General features: G+C 39.9%; 1 protein-coding gene across 1 annotated transcript in view; it reads left to right on the plus strand.

Annotated features, from left to right (window-relative positions):
- Positions 1–7170: 7170 nt before the first annotated feature.
- LOC145395718 (ionotropic receptor 93a-like) overlaps positions 7171–18147 on the plus strand; it is a 58546-nt gene continuing 47569 nt past the window's right edge. Inside the window, exons 1-4 of the mRNA XM_080269258.1 lie at positions 7171–7241; positions 8638–8766; positions 9370–9541; positions 17297–17373. Coding sequence (XP_080125384.1) covers positions 7171–7241; positions 8638–8766; positions 9370–9541; positions 17297–17373 — 449 coding nt within the window. The remainder of the gene's footprint in view (positions 7242–8637; positions 8767–9369; positions 9542–17296; positions 17374–18147) is intronic.

An 18147-nucleotide genomic window follows, 5' to 3' on the forward strand; every position in this document is an offset into this window, starting at 1 on the left:
TGCACACCTTATGTCTGACTTGTCTCATACATCTGATTGGAGTAAAAGTAAGCTTGTTGTTTTTAATGTATCAAAAGCTCAGTTCTTACATCTATACACCTGACAAAATCTTCCACAGGAGCACCCTCTAATTTTCAACAATATCTAGCTTAATGCTGAATCATCTTAAAATATACTTAGGGTTTCATTTTCTCAGGATTTATCATGGAAACAGCATATTACCTTTCTCGTAATATCTGCTTCCAAGAGATTAGGTGTGCTAAGCTGACTCTATGACTTCTTTACCCCTGCACAGTTGTTGACTTTATACACGGGTTTTATTCACCCCTGTGTAGAGTACAACTCTCATGTGTCGGGAGGCTCCTCATATACAGATCTTCTCAACAAGGTGGAGTCAAAAGCTTTTTGTCTCATCAACTCTCTTCTTACTAGCTCCCTTCAACGTTTGTATCTTCTCTGTACTGTTGCATCATTATCTCTTTTTTATTGCTACTTCAGTGGTCACTGTTTGTCTGAACTGTCTGCTTGTATCCCTCATCCACTACGGTGGGCGCGTAACACCCATCTAGCAACAAATTCTCATTCCTTTTCTGTCTAACTCTTTAATGCAAGAGATAACCATTACTACAAGTTCTTCATGTATGCAACAGGTGAGCTCTGGAACTGTCTTCTTCTGTCTGTATTTCCTACTGCCTATGATCTCAGTCTTCATAATGCAGTGTGTTCAGGAACCTCAAAATGAACAGTTCTATAATTTGGCTCTCTTATTTTTTTTTATTTATTTATTTTTTTTATGGTGGGAAAAATTTAGACTCTTGGCCTTTGGTTTCTTCTTCCTTGCAATAAAAAAATAGGATGATCGTTAGAGGGCTAGAAATGATCAACATTCCATAATTGCAAAATTCAGGCAAGAAGGAAAGGTACAAGATGATGCACAAAAGTGACAGAACTTACCTACGCTGGATGTAAGCATAGAAGCACAGCACTTGAGGAAGGAAACTGGAGTGAGCCCATCAGCATCCCAATAGGCCGATATGCCTTGTCAGTATTAACTGCCAGTGATGGCAGAAAACACATAAACTGATTTAATTTTAATGTCAGTCATGAGGAAGTAAGAGGGAGGAAGTGATGGAGGAATAGTACCAGAAGTGTCTAATGTGGAACTGGAGAAATTCTGAGCAAACAGTTGTGCTTTTTTCAGTAGAAGAAACAGTTACAGATTCGTCAGAGTGGAAAGTAGGAGGAAAGGATGATGAAGTGAAGTTGTTTGAAAGGTTTTTGGTAAACATCGGAAGGAGCAGGAGGAATATGAGTTAGTCTATTCTATCTATCTATTGCCAGACACCTCAATCCCGTTTGGGGTGGCCACAAACAAATCGCCTCCAAGTCGCCCTGTCCCCCGCCATTTCACTGCCCTGCTCCCAACGCACACCCTCCTCTCTCATATACCTCTCCACCCCATCCCTCCATCTCATCCTCGGCCTCCCCCTCCCTCTTCCCCTCTCCACTTCACTCACATACAGTCTCTTCGTCAGTCTTTCACCTTCCATCCTCTCCACATGGCCAAACCACCTCAGTGTGTTCCTCATAACGCTTCCTATCACATCCACATCCACACCACAACGCTCCTTTATATCCTCATTCGTCAGCCTGTCTCTCCATGTGACTCCACAGGCTCCTCTTTAAAAACTCATTTCCACTGCTCTCACTCTTGACTTGTGTCCTTTCAACAACGTCCAAGCTTCACTTCCATATGTTAGAGTTGGTATCACAATACTGTCATGTAGTAACTTTTTCACTTCCATGCTCACTTCCCTGTTTCTTATCACTGCTTTCAAAGAACCAGCAACCTTTCTTCCCTGCTGTACCCTTTCAAGCACTTCACCCTCCAAACCTCCATCCTTACTCATCACACTACCCAAGTACTTAAACATACTCACATTTTCCAATTTCTCACCATCCAACCTCGCTGTACATTCACTGACTTCTCCTCTCTCAAAGACCATCACTTTACTCTTCCCTACATTCATCTTTAGATTCCGTTTCTTACACACTTTCCCAAACTCATCCACCAAGCCTTGCAGCTCCCCTTCGTCTTCACTCAACATCACAGTATCATCTGCAAACAACAATACAGAGAGTTTCCAAACACTATCCTCTCTCACCAGGGCCACTCCAACATCCACTACCCTACCTTGTACCTCTTTTATTACCCCATCCATGCACAGACTGAACAACCATGGAGACATGACATATCCCTGTTTCAACCCAACTTTCAAAGAGAAAAGTTCACTTAGTTCACAATCCACACGCACTGCAGCCTTCGCACCATCATACATACTCCTCACAGCATTCAACAACTTCCCATCTACTCCATATATTCTTAACACTTTCCACAATCCTTGTCTATCCACCCTGTCATATGCTTTCTCCAAATCCATGAAATCCATGAGTTAGTACAACTGATGTATTTAGCATGGAGATGGACGGACTTAGGATGTTTCCAGCCAGAAACATAAAAGAGATGAGATTCAGGGATGGGTTGGCTCCAGTACCTTTTGAAGGCCCTCTCCTTGATGTTGACAGCATTTGAATAAGAGTAATTGAGGCGCTGAGTTCATTACCGGGCTAAGCGCCAAAATGGGCGCCAAGCACCTACATGCACCAACAAGTAGCTAAACCATCCCTCTATATGTTGGAAGTAAAAAATGCTAAGAAACAACCTACAAAGGGGTCAAAATCCTGGTTAAGTAGACGTGTGTCGCGCCGTCGTGCCACGCGGCAAAAAAAAAAACAGTCTAGTTCCTCACTAGTGCTCAAGGCAGGCAACTGGGTCCAGAATTCTCCCAGCTGTATGGTCGCTTTTTCTATGAGTTCAGCTTTTCCTATGTACCTTATGTCGACTCCCCGTGGTGTTGAAGCGAATGTGAGAGCATTACCAGGCTACATCCCAGCCCCTTTCCTTACCCCCCTTGAAGCTGGCCAATCAGATAGTCGGGTTGCACTGCAGCTAGCCAATAAGCTGACACATGACACTACTCCCACCAGCAGCTGTAATGCATAGTAAGTTCCTGCTTTTTCATTATTATTAATATAATATTTTTTAAACATTATTACTATTATTATTATTGCCATTGTGTTTGTGAAGTTACTGGTACTCGTGGCAGTTTTTTTTTTTTTTTTAATTCAGGCTACGAGTTCATTTTTCTATCATTCAGGTTACAGGGGTTTTCTAATAATGTCCTCATACATTGAATGTTGTCTTACTTTTATATTATTATAAGCAATATAATAATTTATTATGTTTTTCTTGATGTTTGTGATGTGGTTCGTGTTTACTGGTGGTTAAAAACTCCGAGAAAAACACGCACAAAGTTTCCGACCTTTCGTCTGCTATTATTGTGAAAATAATAATACTTATGTCATAGAACTTTGATTTTATTCCACAGTATGACACTCCTGGGACATTATGCTAATATATTATTGACATCTTATGATGTATTTCATGAGTTATTAGTAGGATAAAAATATTTCCTTGGCCGGTCAGTCCAGCAGTGGGGGACAAAATTTTACTTCTTCACACAATATCATCATGATTAATGACAGATAGAGCACAACAGAGGTTATTGCAATAAAGAAAATACCATAGGCTACATTTAAATAAACACACACACACACATCAAAATAACACAAGCAATTACCGAGATATCAAAGTTTTGAAGTCGCCAGACTTTAAATGCATTCTCTGGCGTTTTGTACTTTTGGTGCTTAGCCTGGTAAAGAACTCAGTGCCTCAACCATTTTTTTATGGATTAGTCAAGGGATAAAAGAGAAAAATGTATGTTTTCATTCCTGAGAGAATTACTTCTGTAATGCATGAGCCACACTAAGATGATTCTCAGCCGTGGAGGCAATAATCACTCCAGGGAAAAAATATGTACTGTCTGAGGTCCTCCCAATCGGCAGCTCCAAAATGCCAAAGTCGCTGCTTATTGGGATGGTTCACAGGCCTTACTGAGGCGACAGGATAGTTAACTCGCGGCGTCCCGTCGACGTTCTTTAACGTCCTCACGTTTTGTCACTGCCAATCCCGTCGATGTACATAAACGCGAAAAAATTGCAAGGTCCCTAATTTGTATAATATTCAATTTTTGAGAGTCATTTTTGGTACGTATACACGTGACACCTTCCTCAAGAAGATGCCAGGCAGGGACAATGCCTTACCCAGCATGACCTCCTCCCCCCCCCACATGCCATTGTCTCAGCAATTCACCTGTTATCAGTGACCTGGCCAGTATAGCCATGTCATGCCACGGTACGAAATTTAGGGCCAGAGTGATTCCCCAATCAATGACAATGTGGAGGACAGACTTTACATAGCATTAAAGGAAGAAACAGAAATGATGATCAGGTAATGTGGCAAAAAAAGGTCAGGTATTAGTGAGTGAAACAATGCTTATAATGCCTATATTACTGCTTGAAAACCAATATACTCTTGTACTACATATAAATTCGTACCAAGTAAATAAATCTATACCGTTTATGAGTGGTGTGAAATAGTTATCCTCCCATAGAACTCGTTTTCTTTGGTGCCAGCCTGATAGAAAACCCAGTAAGGTAAGGAGGTACTCCTACCTGTAATGAGTATTTTAAACCTCAGGTGAGCGATTTTTCTATGAATTTTCGATGTTTCTCACCAAAAGCGAAGGTTTGAGCCAAAAAAATGTTTTTCCTAAAATGGTCGGGATTGGGGGGAGTCAGTGGTGGAAAAGTGGTCGGGATGGGGCGGGTTAAGGTGATAAGACTGCACTCAGAGGAGCCCATTGGAGAGAAAATATTAACAGCATAAGCAGAATTAGTTGTATGGAAATGGTCAGGTATGTTGGAATTCTCTAGAAGATGGTTAGCGATATAAGGTTGGGTGCTGTCCAAGCTGCCCTAGATCATTAAGGGTGGAAAAGATGTAGCCTTGTTCTCCAAGTGGATCAGTGATAGAAGAGGAGAGCCAAAGGTGGTGGTGAACACTGAAATCACCTAGAATGGAGACCTCAGGGAAAGAAGAAATTGACAGGATATTCCGTCTTAGGAATAAGATTGTCAAAGAATTTTTCATCAGCAGCAGAAGTAGCAGATAAGAAACGGCACAGATATACTTAGTCAGAGAATGGAAGGATAGCCGAAGCTACTAGAGAATTCAGAAGACTGAAGTACAGAAACATGGGTGCACGATATGTTATGAATATAGACACAACAGCAACTTTTTGCTTTGTAGTAAGTTTAGAGAAAGTAGGAGGATACAGAGAAAGGTTTGCTTTAAGTCGCCTTGGGCAGCTGAGTCTCAGTACAGAGAAGAAGGTGAGGTTTAGAGGATGAGAAGTGACGTTCAGCAGAGATAAATTTAATGGGAAAGGTTGCGAATGTGCAGAAATAAATGAAACGTATCACAACAAAACCAGTTTGGACTAATATTACACTATATTACCGTAGCACATATTTGCACTTGTAATGCAAGTTCACTTGCACTGTAACCTGAAAATAATTTATTTCTGGCTCTTGTATTGCGAGTTCTTCCACATGTCCTGATATCATTTCCTTACACCCGTACTTTTCCTTATATTCTAAATTTTTTGTGATAAAATCACCCCCTAGGTTAATTTCTTAGTGCATAGACGAATAGCACAGAACAATTACTAGTTCACTATCACAACAAATCCAGTTCCCATGAATATTGCACTGTATTACCATAACACATATTTGCACTTGTACTGAAAGTTCTCTTGCAGTGCAGACTCATAGTGTTTTCTTAAGCCCATACCTTTTTTATATTCTATGTAATAAGATCACTGAATACACTATTTAAACTTTCCCATACACCAGTGACTGAAGAAATATCCTTTAACCCACTGCACTGGTACAGCATTTCCTTGTGAACCTGCTACCGACACTGACAGTTCAAGCACTCATGGCACTGCCTGTACAGTTATTAATCTGCAGGTGCTTAGGTTCACCATGCGGTGACACGTGAGATAGTCTGCCTGGGTGACCCTGTCAGGTATTACTGCAGCACTGTGTCCTTGGTGCAGCAGTTATTGCAGCAACCTGTCTGAACAGTATGAATGCATTCACAACAGCGATAGCAGAAAGGTGTAAGGACACCTTGTACCACCTGCAGCACATCCCACTTGTCATGCCAGTGGATGACTAACATGTTAACATATTTCTCGACGAGTAAAGCACCATCCTCGGTCTTGGAAGGGAAAACAGGGTAGTGCTTCCTCCTTGGCTTGACAGTACCGCTGGTTCCTGTCTCATCTTCAAGGAGAAACTTGGTAGTTACATTATACAAGGAGAAACCCAGGCAGTTAGCCTACATTATCGTCTCGCTAGGTGGGTGATAACTACAAAGTCCAGTATATATCCAATCTTGCAGTCACAAGCAACAAAGACTGTGATGCATAAGCGATGACACTGGACGATGTGTATTGGATAAATGCCAGTCAACCCCAGAACAATACATGCATCTCAACCACCACCGCCTTATGGAAAGGCGAAAAAAAAAAAAATGGTGGAAGAACCTTTTAGCATGGTCAGAATTTTTCACACCCTGTCATTGGGTAAGGATCTCACTCTGGGGGAAAAGTCCAGGAACCATATTATGGCAAAGGACTCTACAATGTGCCATGTACCTCCCAAAGACAGGTGTGGCTGTGAGGTCGTCCATGATGGAAAAACCCCCTGTATGGCATGCTTTTTGTTTATGTGTGCCCTTTTTAACGTGGTAGCGTCTGGATTGACTCTGTCGGATACGATATGTGAAGCTACAGAACGTGGTGAATGTTTTTGGCGTATCCGATAGAGCCAGGATTCCGGGGGCTTGAATGATGAGTGAATGGAAGCGTGGCCCATTGGATTGGGCAAATTTGGGCTGTCTGGACATTGCTACTCCTCACCCTGCCCTTGGGTGGGAAAGGAGGTCCGGATGATGATGATACCATCAGTACGGTCAGAGCTTGCCACACCGACTTCAGCAGGATACCATTCTGTCATGTTTCCTCATGTCACAGGAAGGGCGGTCAACCCAGTGTAGGGAGAGTTTCTGGTGATAGTGATCCTGTCTCCAGGTATACCTTCATGGACAATAAAAAAAAAAAATGCCGTGAAAAATCCATGATGCACGAACTGCCTGTCCCCCCGGAAAATATGCCCAAAAACCTGCCTGAGGATCATCAAAAGCAGCCTCCGTGGGCTGAAACTCTTTCCCCTCCTTTCACACAGTAATTTTGATTGTCCCAACATTTGGCTTATGGGAACTAGGGCAAAGGGCACGTGCACCATGTACACCATGGCCACAAACGTGCATAAATCTCTGTAATTATTTAGGAGTCTGTATTCTCTTTTGTAATTTAAGTGTACTCTCATTTGTGTCGAGTCATCATTGCCTTACGAGAGTAGGTTGATTCTTTTTCTTCACTAATTTTGAAGGGGACATCCTCTTATTCGCTTGGGTGTCATTTAAGTAGTTTTAACAACGCCGTATACGTAATCATGGACGAGATCTTAGCATCTTGAGAACTGTTAGGTCTAAGGTCTCATATATTTTAATTGAGGGAACAAACAAAGAATTTAAATTGAGTTTTGGAAGGAGTTTTCGCTGTGAAAGTGTTGATGAAAGCTAAATTTCACCTCTATATTTAAATACTCTCCGAAGGCGAATAAAATCATCTAGTGGCTGTAAGAATCCCCCCTTATCCCCGTAAAAAATTAGAAAAGAAAAAAAGAAATGATGCTGCAATATTTAGGTGGCTAATATGCGCATACACTTTTGAGCAATAATATCTGGCAATGCTCTAATTTCCCCCAAAAATACAAGGAAATCGTAGTCAGAGTTCCATACTGAACAAAAGCCTGCTATCCAGTGCAGACTTGGTAGTTCAAATCTTTGTTGGACTGAAGAAAGAACATTGCTCAATGATATTTTTACTTGTCCGTCTATATTCTCCTTTTCCCCTTCATTATAACTTGTCCCTAATTTTTTTTTCCTTTTGCATCTTATTTCACACAGGGAAGTGGCAGAATAACAATTTTGTGGTTATATATATCCTTTCATTTACAATTTCCATGACTAGCAACGTATCATAGTGCTAGTATTAAGTTACAGATTAGCATTCAAGTGAAAAGAGTAAAGTAAGTAGTCTATATCCCGTGAGAAACCCTGCATACGACTTTGTTTCGGCGGGAAAAAAACAGTGACGAGTATATAGAACCAATGGCTCACGTAGGAAGCAAATAACTGGACAAGATTTATTACTAGAAAACATCCAAGGCATCGAAAAGATGGCCCTATGTGATGAACAGACTATAAGTGGAATTAACTTCATATATATATATATATATATATATATATATATATATATATATATATATCGTTCATTCCTGCTACGGCCAGAATATATCACTTAGGAGACGATTTTCAGACTGAGGAGTTAGTTATACATTCTTAACGATTAGTTATAACTTCCAAAGACTACATGAAAGTGTCCCTTATATTAGCTACAGGACATGATAAATTACACCCTTGTAGTTTCGAAGGAGTAAAGATAATCCATTCTGTCTGAAAACTACAAACGTATTCTGCAGGTACAGCATGTTGGTTCACTTGCCGTACAGTCCTGACGGTGCCCGGGTGCTGCAAGTGGCTTCCTGGACCCCCACGTCAGGTCTACGTTGTTTCACACCTCACACCCTTTTTCCGGAGAAATACAGCAAGTAATGTGTACAGATTACTGGCCATTTCAGAACTGGAGTATCTTATGTACTTTGTTGAAGGCATTACAATATTGGAAAAAATATAAGTTATATATCCAAATTACTCACGAGTATAGACTGGGCTATACCCATTTCATTCTACCCTGGCTTAAAACTGTCATCTCTTCATACTGAATGGGTTAAACAAGTGATTAAAACAAGAATATGGTGTTAATCATGAGAAAGTGTTATGGAAATGAAGCAGAGACACAGCTTTGAATTTTTCTGCACCTGAGGTATGTGAAATATGTTGTGAAAAGTTGAAAATCTAGTGCAGATTAATGTAAGACAGGTGTAATTTGTAGCTGACAGTATACATGTTATAGATAATGTAATCAAAGAGAAGATCGAGCCGAGAAAAAATTACTTTAATGAAACTAATATTAGTAATCTAGTAATAATGATAAAAAATATGTCATGGAGTACCTATACTTCCTTTGAATATTACACAATAGGCTTTAGTCCTACAGGATTATCATAGGCAGAATAAAAAGTAAGTTCCACCTACTGTTGCACTGCAACTTCCGTACAGTTCAGAATATTACAGTGCATTATTTTTGGCAGTTTCTATGGCGCGACGATAAACGTAACGGCGCTTACATATTTACCCTACTGGCAAGAGTCCATCGAGGGCAACACCACCAGGTACTCAGGCACTGACTACAATCAGCTGGTTGCAGTTGGCCAAGTCCTGAATTTTACTTTCCGTGTCCTTCCAATACGCAGCTGGATCGAGGTGAGAATTATATACTTGTCTATATTCAAACTTTTGCTATTACTATTCATTGCTGTTGTAAAGTAATTTATTTGAATATTACACGCGAATATAATATCAGCATCGTTTTGCAATATTTAGTAGCCTACTCTCTTTTGTGATATGTTAGGGATTTTTAAAAATGCGGTCTCTACAGAAACTGCATTGTAATTAACAAAATTAATATTCAGAAAGTATTCACTGCATGGGTTTGGATTTGATCTTATTTTGGCAGCTACTGCCAGAAATCTAATTTCAAATAACATGTCATATCTTTTAAGGTGTTATTCAAATTCGATTCAGCTCCAGCATATCAGTGTTCTACAATATCATCCTAGATGAAATGTGTAATCATACTGAAACAGCACTTTAACCTCTCCACTGCTCTTATTGATGATCGATGTCGATCAACGAAACGTACAGTACAAACTGTCGTTGGCATCGGTCTCGTCCATGCCACCTAAATCTGCATGATAAACCCCAGGGATATCCTATTTAGTGACTTTTATGAACCCTCAATACGTACGTAGATAATTTAAGCCATAGCACCACTGTTTGTGATGATGTCGTTTTTTCTTGATCTGATATCCACCGATGGGTTTTCTTTTTTTTATTATATATCTCATTATTTACAGGATGTAATTACATTTCTTATTGTTAACAGGATGTTATTATATTTCTGTTCAACAAGTTTGGTACCGAAAGCAGTAATTTATATTTCATTCTGACTGTTTATTTCCTAACTGGTAGAACTAGAAAACAGAAAGAAAATTGCCTTAGCTCATCCATTATCCCTGGACAGTTTGCTGGCTTTGGCCAAAGGATCATTTTGACTCTGTAAGGAGTTCTCTCTCTCTCTCTCTCTCTCTCTCTCTCTCTCTCTCTCTCTCTCTCTCTCTCTCTCTCTCGTATTCAAAACACAGTGGAGGTAAAGGAATACCTTCCTGTCATCCCCCTGATTCTTTGTGGCACCGTGCTTCTCACACTTCACTGAAGCGTTGCATATCCTGCCATATTTTACTGACATTTCAAAGATCATTACTCTTCTGAAGTGAATGCCTCTGTCCCTCCCCAATAATGGAAACCATATAGCATCCGTCAAGCAGTGAACCCTAGTCCTCTTTACTGTCCAGCTCTTTCTTGCAAGAGTTACCAGGCATTCTTGTAGTACCATAATTTAAAGTATACTATAAGTAAAAGTTAGTATTGTAAGTGTAATCTTAAGCTTAGGTATTGTTGCAAATATAGTTCGTACAGTTCCTGTCTAACCGTTAAGTCCTATATTTAAGTTTAGTCTTAGCTGATATTCATAATGTGAGCATGATTCTGATGTTGATAGTACTAAGTCAAGTATTGGTGCGACTGACTTTACCTCGCTCAAAGACCATCATTTTACTCTTCCCTACATTCACCTTTAGAAACGGAATCTAAAGGTGAATGTAGGGAAGAGTAAAGTGATGGTCTTTGAGAGAGGTGAAATCAGTGAATGTACAGCGAGGTTGGATGGTGAGGAATTGGAAAAAGTTAGTACGTTTAAAGTGTTCTCTCCATCTGCTCACTTTTTCTCCCTTCTCCACTAGTAATCTACCATTTTTATCTTTCACTCCCCTGCTAACTTCACTTCCACCCTGTCTTACTCTTTTCACCTCTCTCAAGAACATTTTCTTACAGTCCCTCCACTTTACACTCAAATTCCTTCCAAATTCCTCATCCACTTTCTTCTTACTCTCTCTTACTAATCTTTTCACCTCTCTCCTTTTTTCCACATATAACTCTCTCTTCCGCCTCTCAACTTCTTCCACGCCCCTATTTCTCATCCATTCATTGTATGCTTTCTTCTTTTGTGCCACAGCCTGTTTCACCTCATCAGTCCACCACGCTGTTCCTTGCACCCCCCTCCGTCTTCTCTTCCTTCCACACACCACATCACATGCTGCACATATTTCTTCTGCAAATATGCTACACACACCTTCCACGTCTCCCATCTCTTCCAATTCATATTTACCCAATCGTTCCTCCACCAAAGATATCTTCTTAATGCTTAGTAAATCTTAGATTTAGTCACCTCGAGTTTAAATTTTGCTATCCTCCAACGAGTGGTACAGACGAGATTAAGTGGCCCACAAAGTGCACTAATATCTATTCTGCTCATACACTCTCATAAAAGATCACGCTACCCCTCTATTTCCCTTAATCCCTAAAACTCTCAAAGAAGATCACACTACACCATTTCCTCATAATCTCTAAAATTCTGATCGTTACACTGGCGACTAAAATTTTTCATCATTACACTGGTGGCAGAAATTTACAGCATTACATTCTCAGTCCTCATGCATACAAATAATCAAATTAGGAACTGATATCATTCTGTATTTCACACTGCCTATGACCTCTAAACTTTTAACCCGCCCCGTCCCGACGACGTATGGGTACGTCACCACGATTTGCATTTGCCAGTCCCGGCGACGTACCAGCACGTCGTGCAATTGCAAGGTACCTAATTTGCACAATTTTCAATTTTCGCACGTGATTTTTCGTATGTATACACGGGACACCTTCCTCTATTCCTGTACAAGATACCAAGCAGGGACAATGCCTTACACTGCATAACCTCCCCCCTCCCCCCCTCACGCCATTGTCTTGGCAAAGGACCTGTTACCAGTGACCTGGCTAGTAAAGTTATTCAGGGCCAGAGTGATTCCCCAATCGATGACAATGTGGAGGACAATGTTTACATAGCATTAGAAGAAGAAACAACCAGAAATAATGATCAGGTAGTGTGGCAAAAATAGGTCAGGTATGGTGATTAGTTAGTGAGTGAAACAATGCTTATAATGCCTTTATTACTGCTTGAAAACCAATATACTGTCATACTACATATACATTCGTACCAAGTAAATAAATAAATACCGTTTATGAGTGGATAAAATAGTTACCCTCCCATAAAACTCGTTTTCTTTGGTGCCAGCATGTTAGAAAACCCACTCAGGTAAGGAGGAACTCCTACCTGGATTGGGCACTTTAAACCTCAGGTGAGTGATTTCTCTATGAATTTTCGATGTTTCTCACCAAAAGCGAAGGTTTTAGCCAAAAAAAAAAAATTCGAAAATACCTCGGGACTGGGGGATGTCGGAGGTGCGGAAAACCTCGGGACGTGACGGGTTAAAGTATGTGTCCAATCCAGGCATCTCCAAATAAACGTGGTGATTTTTTTTTCTAGTTCTTCCTTGGAACGAACAATACATTATTATACGTGGAGCCTTTGGCTCGTGCTTTATTATGCACTAAAATGATCAGTTTCTTTCATATTACAGTAGGAAAGGCGTCTTGTTGGTAAGCTGTAAGGAATGCTACATCATAACTTTTAGTTCAAAACATTTCCCTGAAAGAGTTTGTGGTATAAATGACACTCGAGAGAGTATATATATATATATATATATATATATATATATATATATATATATATGAGCCTCTGTGGTACAGAGGTAAAGTGTGCGTTTTCGTACACTGGAGAGCGAAGGTTTGCCCCCTACCAGGTAATAAACTTTAGAAGCATTCTGCTGGCCATGTACTGCTTTGGCGAACACCAGGGGTGCTGTGGTTGAACCAGTGTCGCATACTGTAAAGTATGTTTGCACCCAGTCTGCTTGTGCGGGCTGATTACACTTGGGTCACAGACTACACACACATCCAAGCCCACTACAACACTACAGTTACACTTACAAGCACTCCTCACCCTACAATCTCTACTAAACAGCCTAAGCCACTTGGTAGAGATACATCGGCTGTATCGTCCCTACTTCGGTAGGGATACGCCGATCCTGCAATGGATACTCAAACGGCTGCTGCTGCTGCTGATATATATATATATATATATATATATATATATATATATATATATATAGATAGATAGATATATCTCTCTATCTATCTATATATATATATATATATATATATATATACAGTGGAGTCTCTTTTATCCGAAATTCTTTTAACGTAATATGCCATTAACCGTAGGTTTTACTAAAACGTTCTCATTTCGATTAACCGCAAAATTCTGAAATCTGTCCGAAAATTCAAACACGGCGGGCTTGTTTCGCACCACTAGCGTTAGTTTACGGTTGCTCGGCTAGTCACTAGAACCAGATGCCCACTTCCTCATCTGCATCCACCACCTCGGAAGATTTCGATGACGTGGGAGATGATGTGGTTAGATTGTATAAGGAAACAGAAAATATGAAAAAACAATTAGGTTTAAGACTTTATTTATTCGAATTGCTTACTGTACAGTGAATTACGTAATTGTTTTCGTGAGGGTTTGTTTATTTGAGTGAAGATTTATTTAAGTTGACAGTTTCTATTACAGTTACAAAAGTGCAGTTACATACGTACTTACTACATTGTATTAAGTGTTTTGGTGATGGTTGAGTGGCTTTTGGGGTGCTGGTGGTGGTGGTGGGCTAGACGTCGCCAGAAATGGGTGATGGGCGAGTACAATACTGTTCGCTTGTATCCTACCTATTATTGCAGTATTTTTCATCAGAAAAAAACGATTAAACGAAACTTCGAAAGTCCCGTGACTTTCGGATAAAAGTGACTCCACTATACAGTATATATATATATATATATATATATATATATATATATATATATATATAATCATCATCATCATCATCATCATCGGGACCTCCTTTCCCACCCAAGGGCAGGGTGAGGAGTAGCAATGTCCAGACAGTCTAATATTGCCCAATGCTATGGGCCACGCTTCCATTCACTCATTATTCAAGCCCCCGGAATCCTGGCTCTATCAGATACGCCAAAAACATTCATCACGTTCTGTAGCTTCACATATCGTACCCGACAGAGTCAGTCCAGACGCTGCCACGTTATAAAGGGGTGCCAAAAATCCCTGATCATGCATATCTCCTCACAAAATTCATCCAGCCAGCTCGATCTCTTGTCAGTTCCCTAGCCTCACCGACTTCCAAACCTCTCTTCCTCACACATTCATCCACCATATCTCTCCACCTTCTCCTTGGCCTACCTCGCCTCCTCCCTCCTTCGAATTCGCTCAGATATATCTTCTTCACCACTCTACTCGTATTTTTATCCATTCTCTCCACATGACCATACCATCTCAGTACACTCTCTTCAATTCTGGTGTCCACCGACTTCCTCACTCTGCATCTTTCACGAATCACATTATTTCGTATCCTATCCACCCTCTGTACTCCACATACATTCCTCAGCAGTCCCATCTCCACTGCTCTTACTCTTGACTTTTCATTTTCATGGCACATCATAGTCTCACATCCATATGTTAAAGTTAGCACTAACACTCCTTCATGTAAGCCTCGTGCAGCTGCAACACTCAAGCCTCTGTTTCTTATCAAGGCCTTCATTCCACCAGCTACTTTTCTTCCTTGTGTCACTGTACTTTCAACTTGTTTTGCACATTTCCCTCTCTTTTCTTTCACTTTACCCAGGTATTTGAACTCTCTCACCAATTCCAGTCTCTCTCCATTCACTGTTACATTGCACTGGGAGTCACCTTCTCTCTCAATAACCATCACTTTACTCTTTTCTGCATTTACTCTCAAGGCACGACGCTTACAGACATCAGCAAAACTCTGCACTAGCCTACCAAGTTCTTGTCCGGTACTTGCAAGCAGTACTGCATCATCAGCATACAACAAATTTGATATAATCCATCTATCACCATTCATTACCTATGTCATCCCTCTCTCCATTACTCGTGTGTTCACTTCTCTCATCACCTCATCCATATATACACTGAACAACCATGGGGACATCACACAACCTTGTCGCACGCCCACGCTGATTGGGAACCATTCACTTAGATGCCCATTAACCCTGACACATGCTTCACTACCATCATAAAAACTATTGACGGCACCTAACAGCTTACCCTCTACACCATAAATGCGCAAAACTTTCAACAATCCTTCTCTGTCCACTTTGCCATATGTTTTCTCCAGATCCATGAATGACATAAACACCTTATGGTCCTTCTCACAAGCCTTCTCTACTATCTGTGTCACCGCAAATATTTGGTCCACACATCCTCTGCCACTCCTAAAGCCACCCTGTTCATTACCCACTAGGACTTCTGATATCTCTCTTACTTTCTTTATAATAATTCTTCCATATACCTTCCCTACCACACTCAGTAAGCTTATGCCACGATAATTCTTACACTCACTTCGTTCACCTTTATTTTTGTACAGGGGTACAATCACAGCCTTTTTCCACTCTGCAGGGACAGTTTCACTCATCCATGCCTTCTTACATATCTCCAACAAGCACTTCATTCCATTCTTTCCACTACATTTAAGCATCTCTGCATACATCTCATCAACCCCTGCTGCTTTCCCATTTTTCAGCCGCTTCACAGCACTCTTCACCTGTGCGAGTGTCACGTCTCCTGGCACTGCATTCCTTCTCTGCACACCCGCAAATCCAATCATGTTTACAGCTGCTCTGCTCTCTCTATCCCCATTCATCAGGCTTTCAAAATATTCTTTCCATCTGGTCCTTACTTCATCTCCTTGGGTCAATAATCTACCATCTGCATCCTTCACACCATCCCATTTCTTACCTCTTTCACTTCTACATTTCCGCACCTCTTTCCAGAATAACTTTCTGTTTTCAGAGTAGTTCGCATTCATTTTTCTTCCTAGATCCTCATTTACCGCCTTCTTTTTCCTCTTCACTAGTCTCTTTACGTGCATCTTGCTCTCAACTTATTCAGTTCTTATTTCAACTGAACCCCTATCCTGTAACCACTTCAGCCACTTCTTCCTCTTTTCCTCCACCACTCTCTTTACCTCGTCATCCCACCATGCCGTACCTATCTTCTTTGTTGTTACTCTTGCCTCACCACATACCGCTTTAGCATTCCTAACTTAGCAACCCCTATATGCATTCCACAGTCAGTCCAGATCCATTTAATTCCAATTCAGTAATTCTAACTCGTCCTCTACTTTGGTCCTGTAATCATATGCCATTTCTTTGATCCTCAGCTTCTCAACTTCCAGTCTTTCTCCCTGACTGCTTCTCTCTCTCCTGATCCACCTCACTTCTTTCAGCTTGATCTTGTATACCACAATCATATGATCTGACAGACCTCCACATCGTCCTCTCACAGCCCTCGTATCAGCAATTCACATCATCGACTTCTTTATGAGCACTTAATCAATCAGGCTTCTTTCAACACGATCCCCGTTCCCTGTACAGTATACCATGTATATTTATGTGCATCTCTGTGTTTGAAATACGAGTTACAAATGCACAACCTCCTCTCCTGACACATATCCTTTAGTCTTTTCCCACTATCATTTTCTCCTGGTACTCCATAGCAACCCATTATGTCATCCTCATGACCAGTACCTACTCTTCCATTCATATCCCCCATCACAATCACTTTATAGCTCCTGGGCATTTCTCCCACTTCTTCACCCAGCTCATCCCAAAACCTGTCTTTCTCTCTCTCACTCCTGTCCTCACATGGTGCATATGCTACAATCACTGCCACTTTCACCTTCTCAAACTTGAACTTGACGTACATACATCTCGAGCTAACACATTTGTAGTCTCATATATATATATATATATATATATATATATATATATATATATATATATATATATATATATATATATATATATAAACAGGGGGCTTTCATTTCTATATTTTAATGTTATATATATTTGCAGGTGACAGATCAGGTGCAGATTCGTAAATCATTCGTGGCACCAGTGATATATGCTGTTATGCCACAAGAACTAGAAAGGTGAGATTCTAAGCTAACGGTAACCTGCACTGCAGTGTTCACTTATATATATATATATATATATATATATATATATATATATATATATATATATATATACAGTATATATATATATATAAATATATATATATATATATATATATATATATATATATATATATATATATATATATATATATATATATACAGTATATATATATATATATATATATATATATATATATATATATATATATATATATATATATATATATATATAATCCGGTTTAATTGCATATATTTTTATGCAGCAGAGAAAAACTATACGTTGTCCAAAGATAGAGATAGCCTATCTAATTTCAAATTCCCTATTGTCTTATTAATTATATATAACGTAAGTGATGAGGAATATAACTTTTGAATTTTGTTTTACTTGCCAAAGTGGGGTAACTACAAAGTGAACCTGTCAGTGCACAGAAGTCAAGACCATTCTTTTGCTGACTGCCTACAAATGTGGAACTGAATTCTCCACATATTACTTTCTTTTGCTTGTTCAAAATAATGACACTTCTTTTGGTTCACTTATGTTACTAAACAACATTAGTAAGCCTAAGAAAGTCCATCCCATAATGAAGGGGTTAGAAATTGGCTTGGTTAACTCAACTGTTAAAAAGAATCTCATTTCAGCTGATGAAAAAAATGTCAGTACCAACATGCTATACTCTGGCAGAGCGTCCAAGAAGGACAATATATTCATCTACGAGGAAAATATATCACCTGTCCCTAATTCTTGGT

The sequence above is a fragment of the Coenobita brevimanus genome, chromosome 33, assembly GCF_032717465.1.
Source record: "Coenobita brevimanus isolate Jiangsu-jjx chromosome 33, ASM3271746v2, whole genome shotgun sequence".
Lineage (NCBI taxonomy): Eukaryota > Metazoa > Arthropoda > Malacostraca > Decapoda > Coenobitidae > Coenobita > Coenobita brevimanus.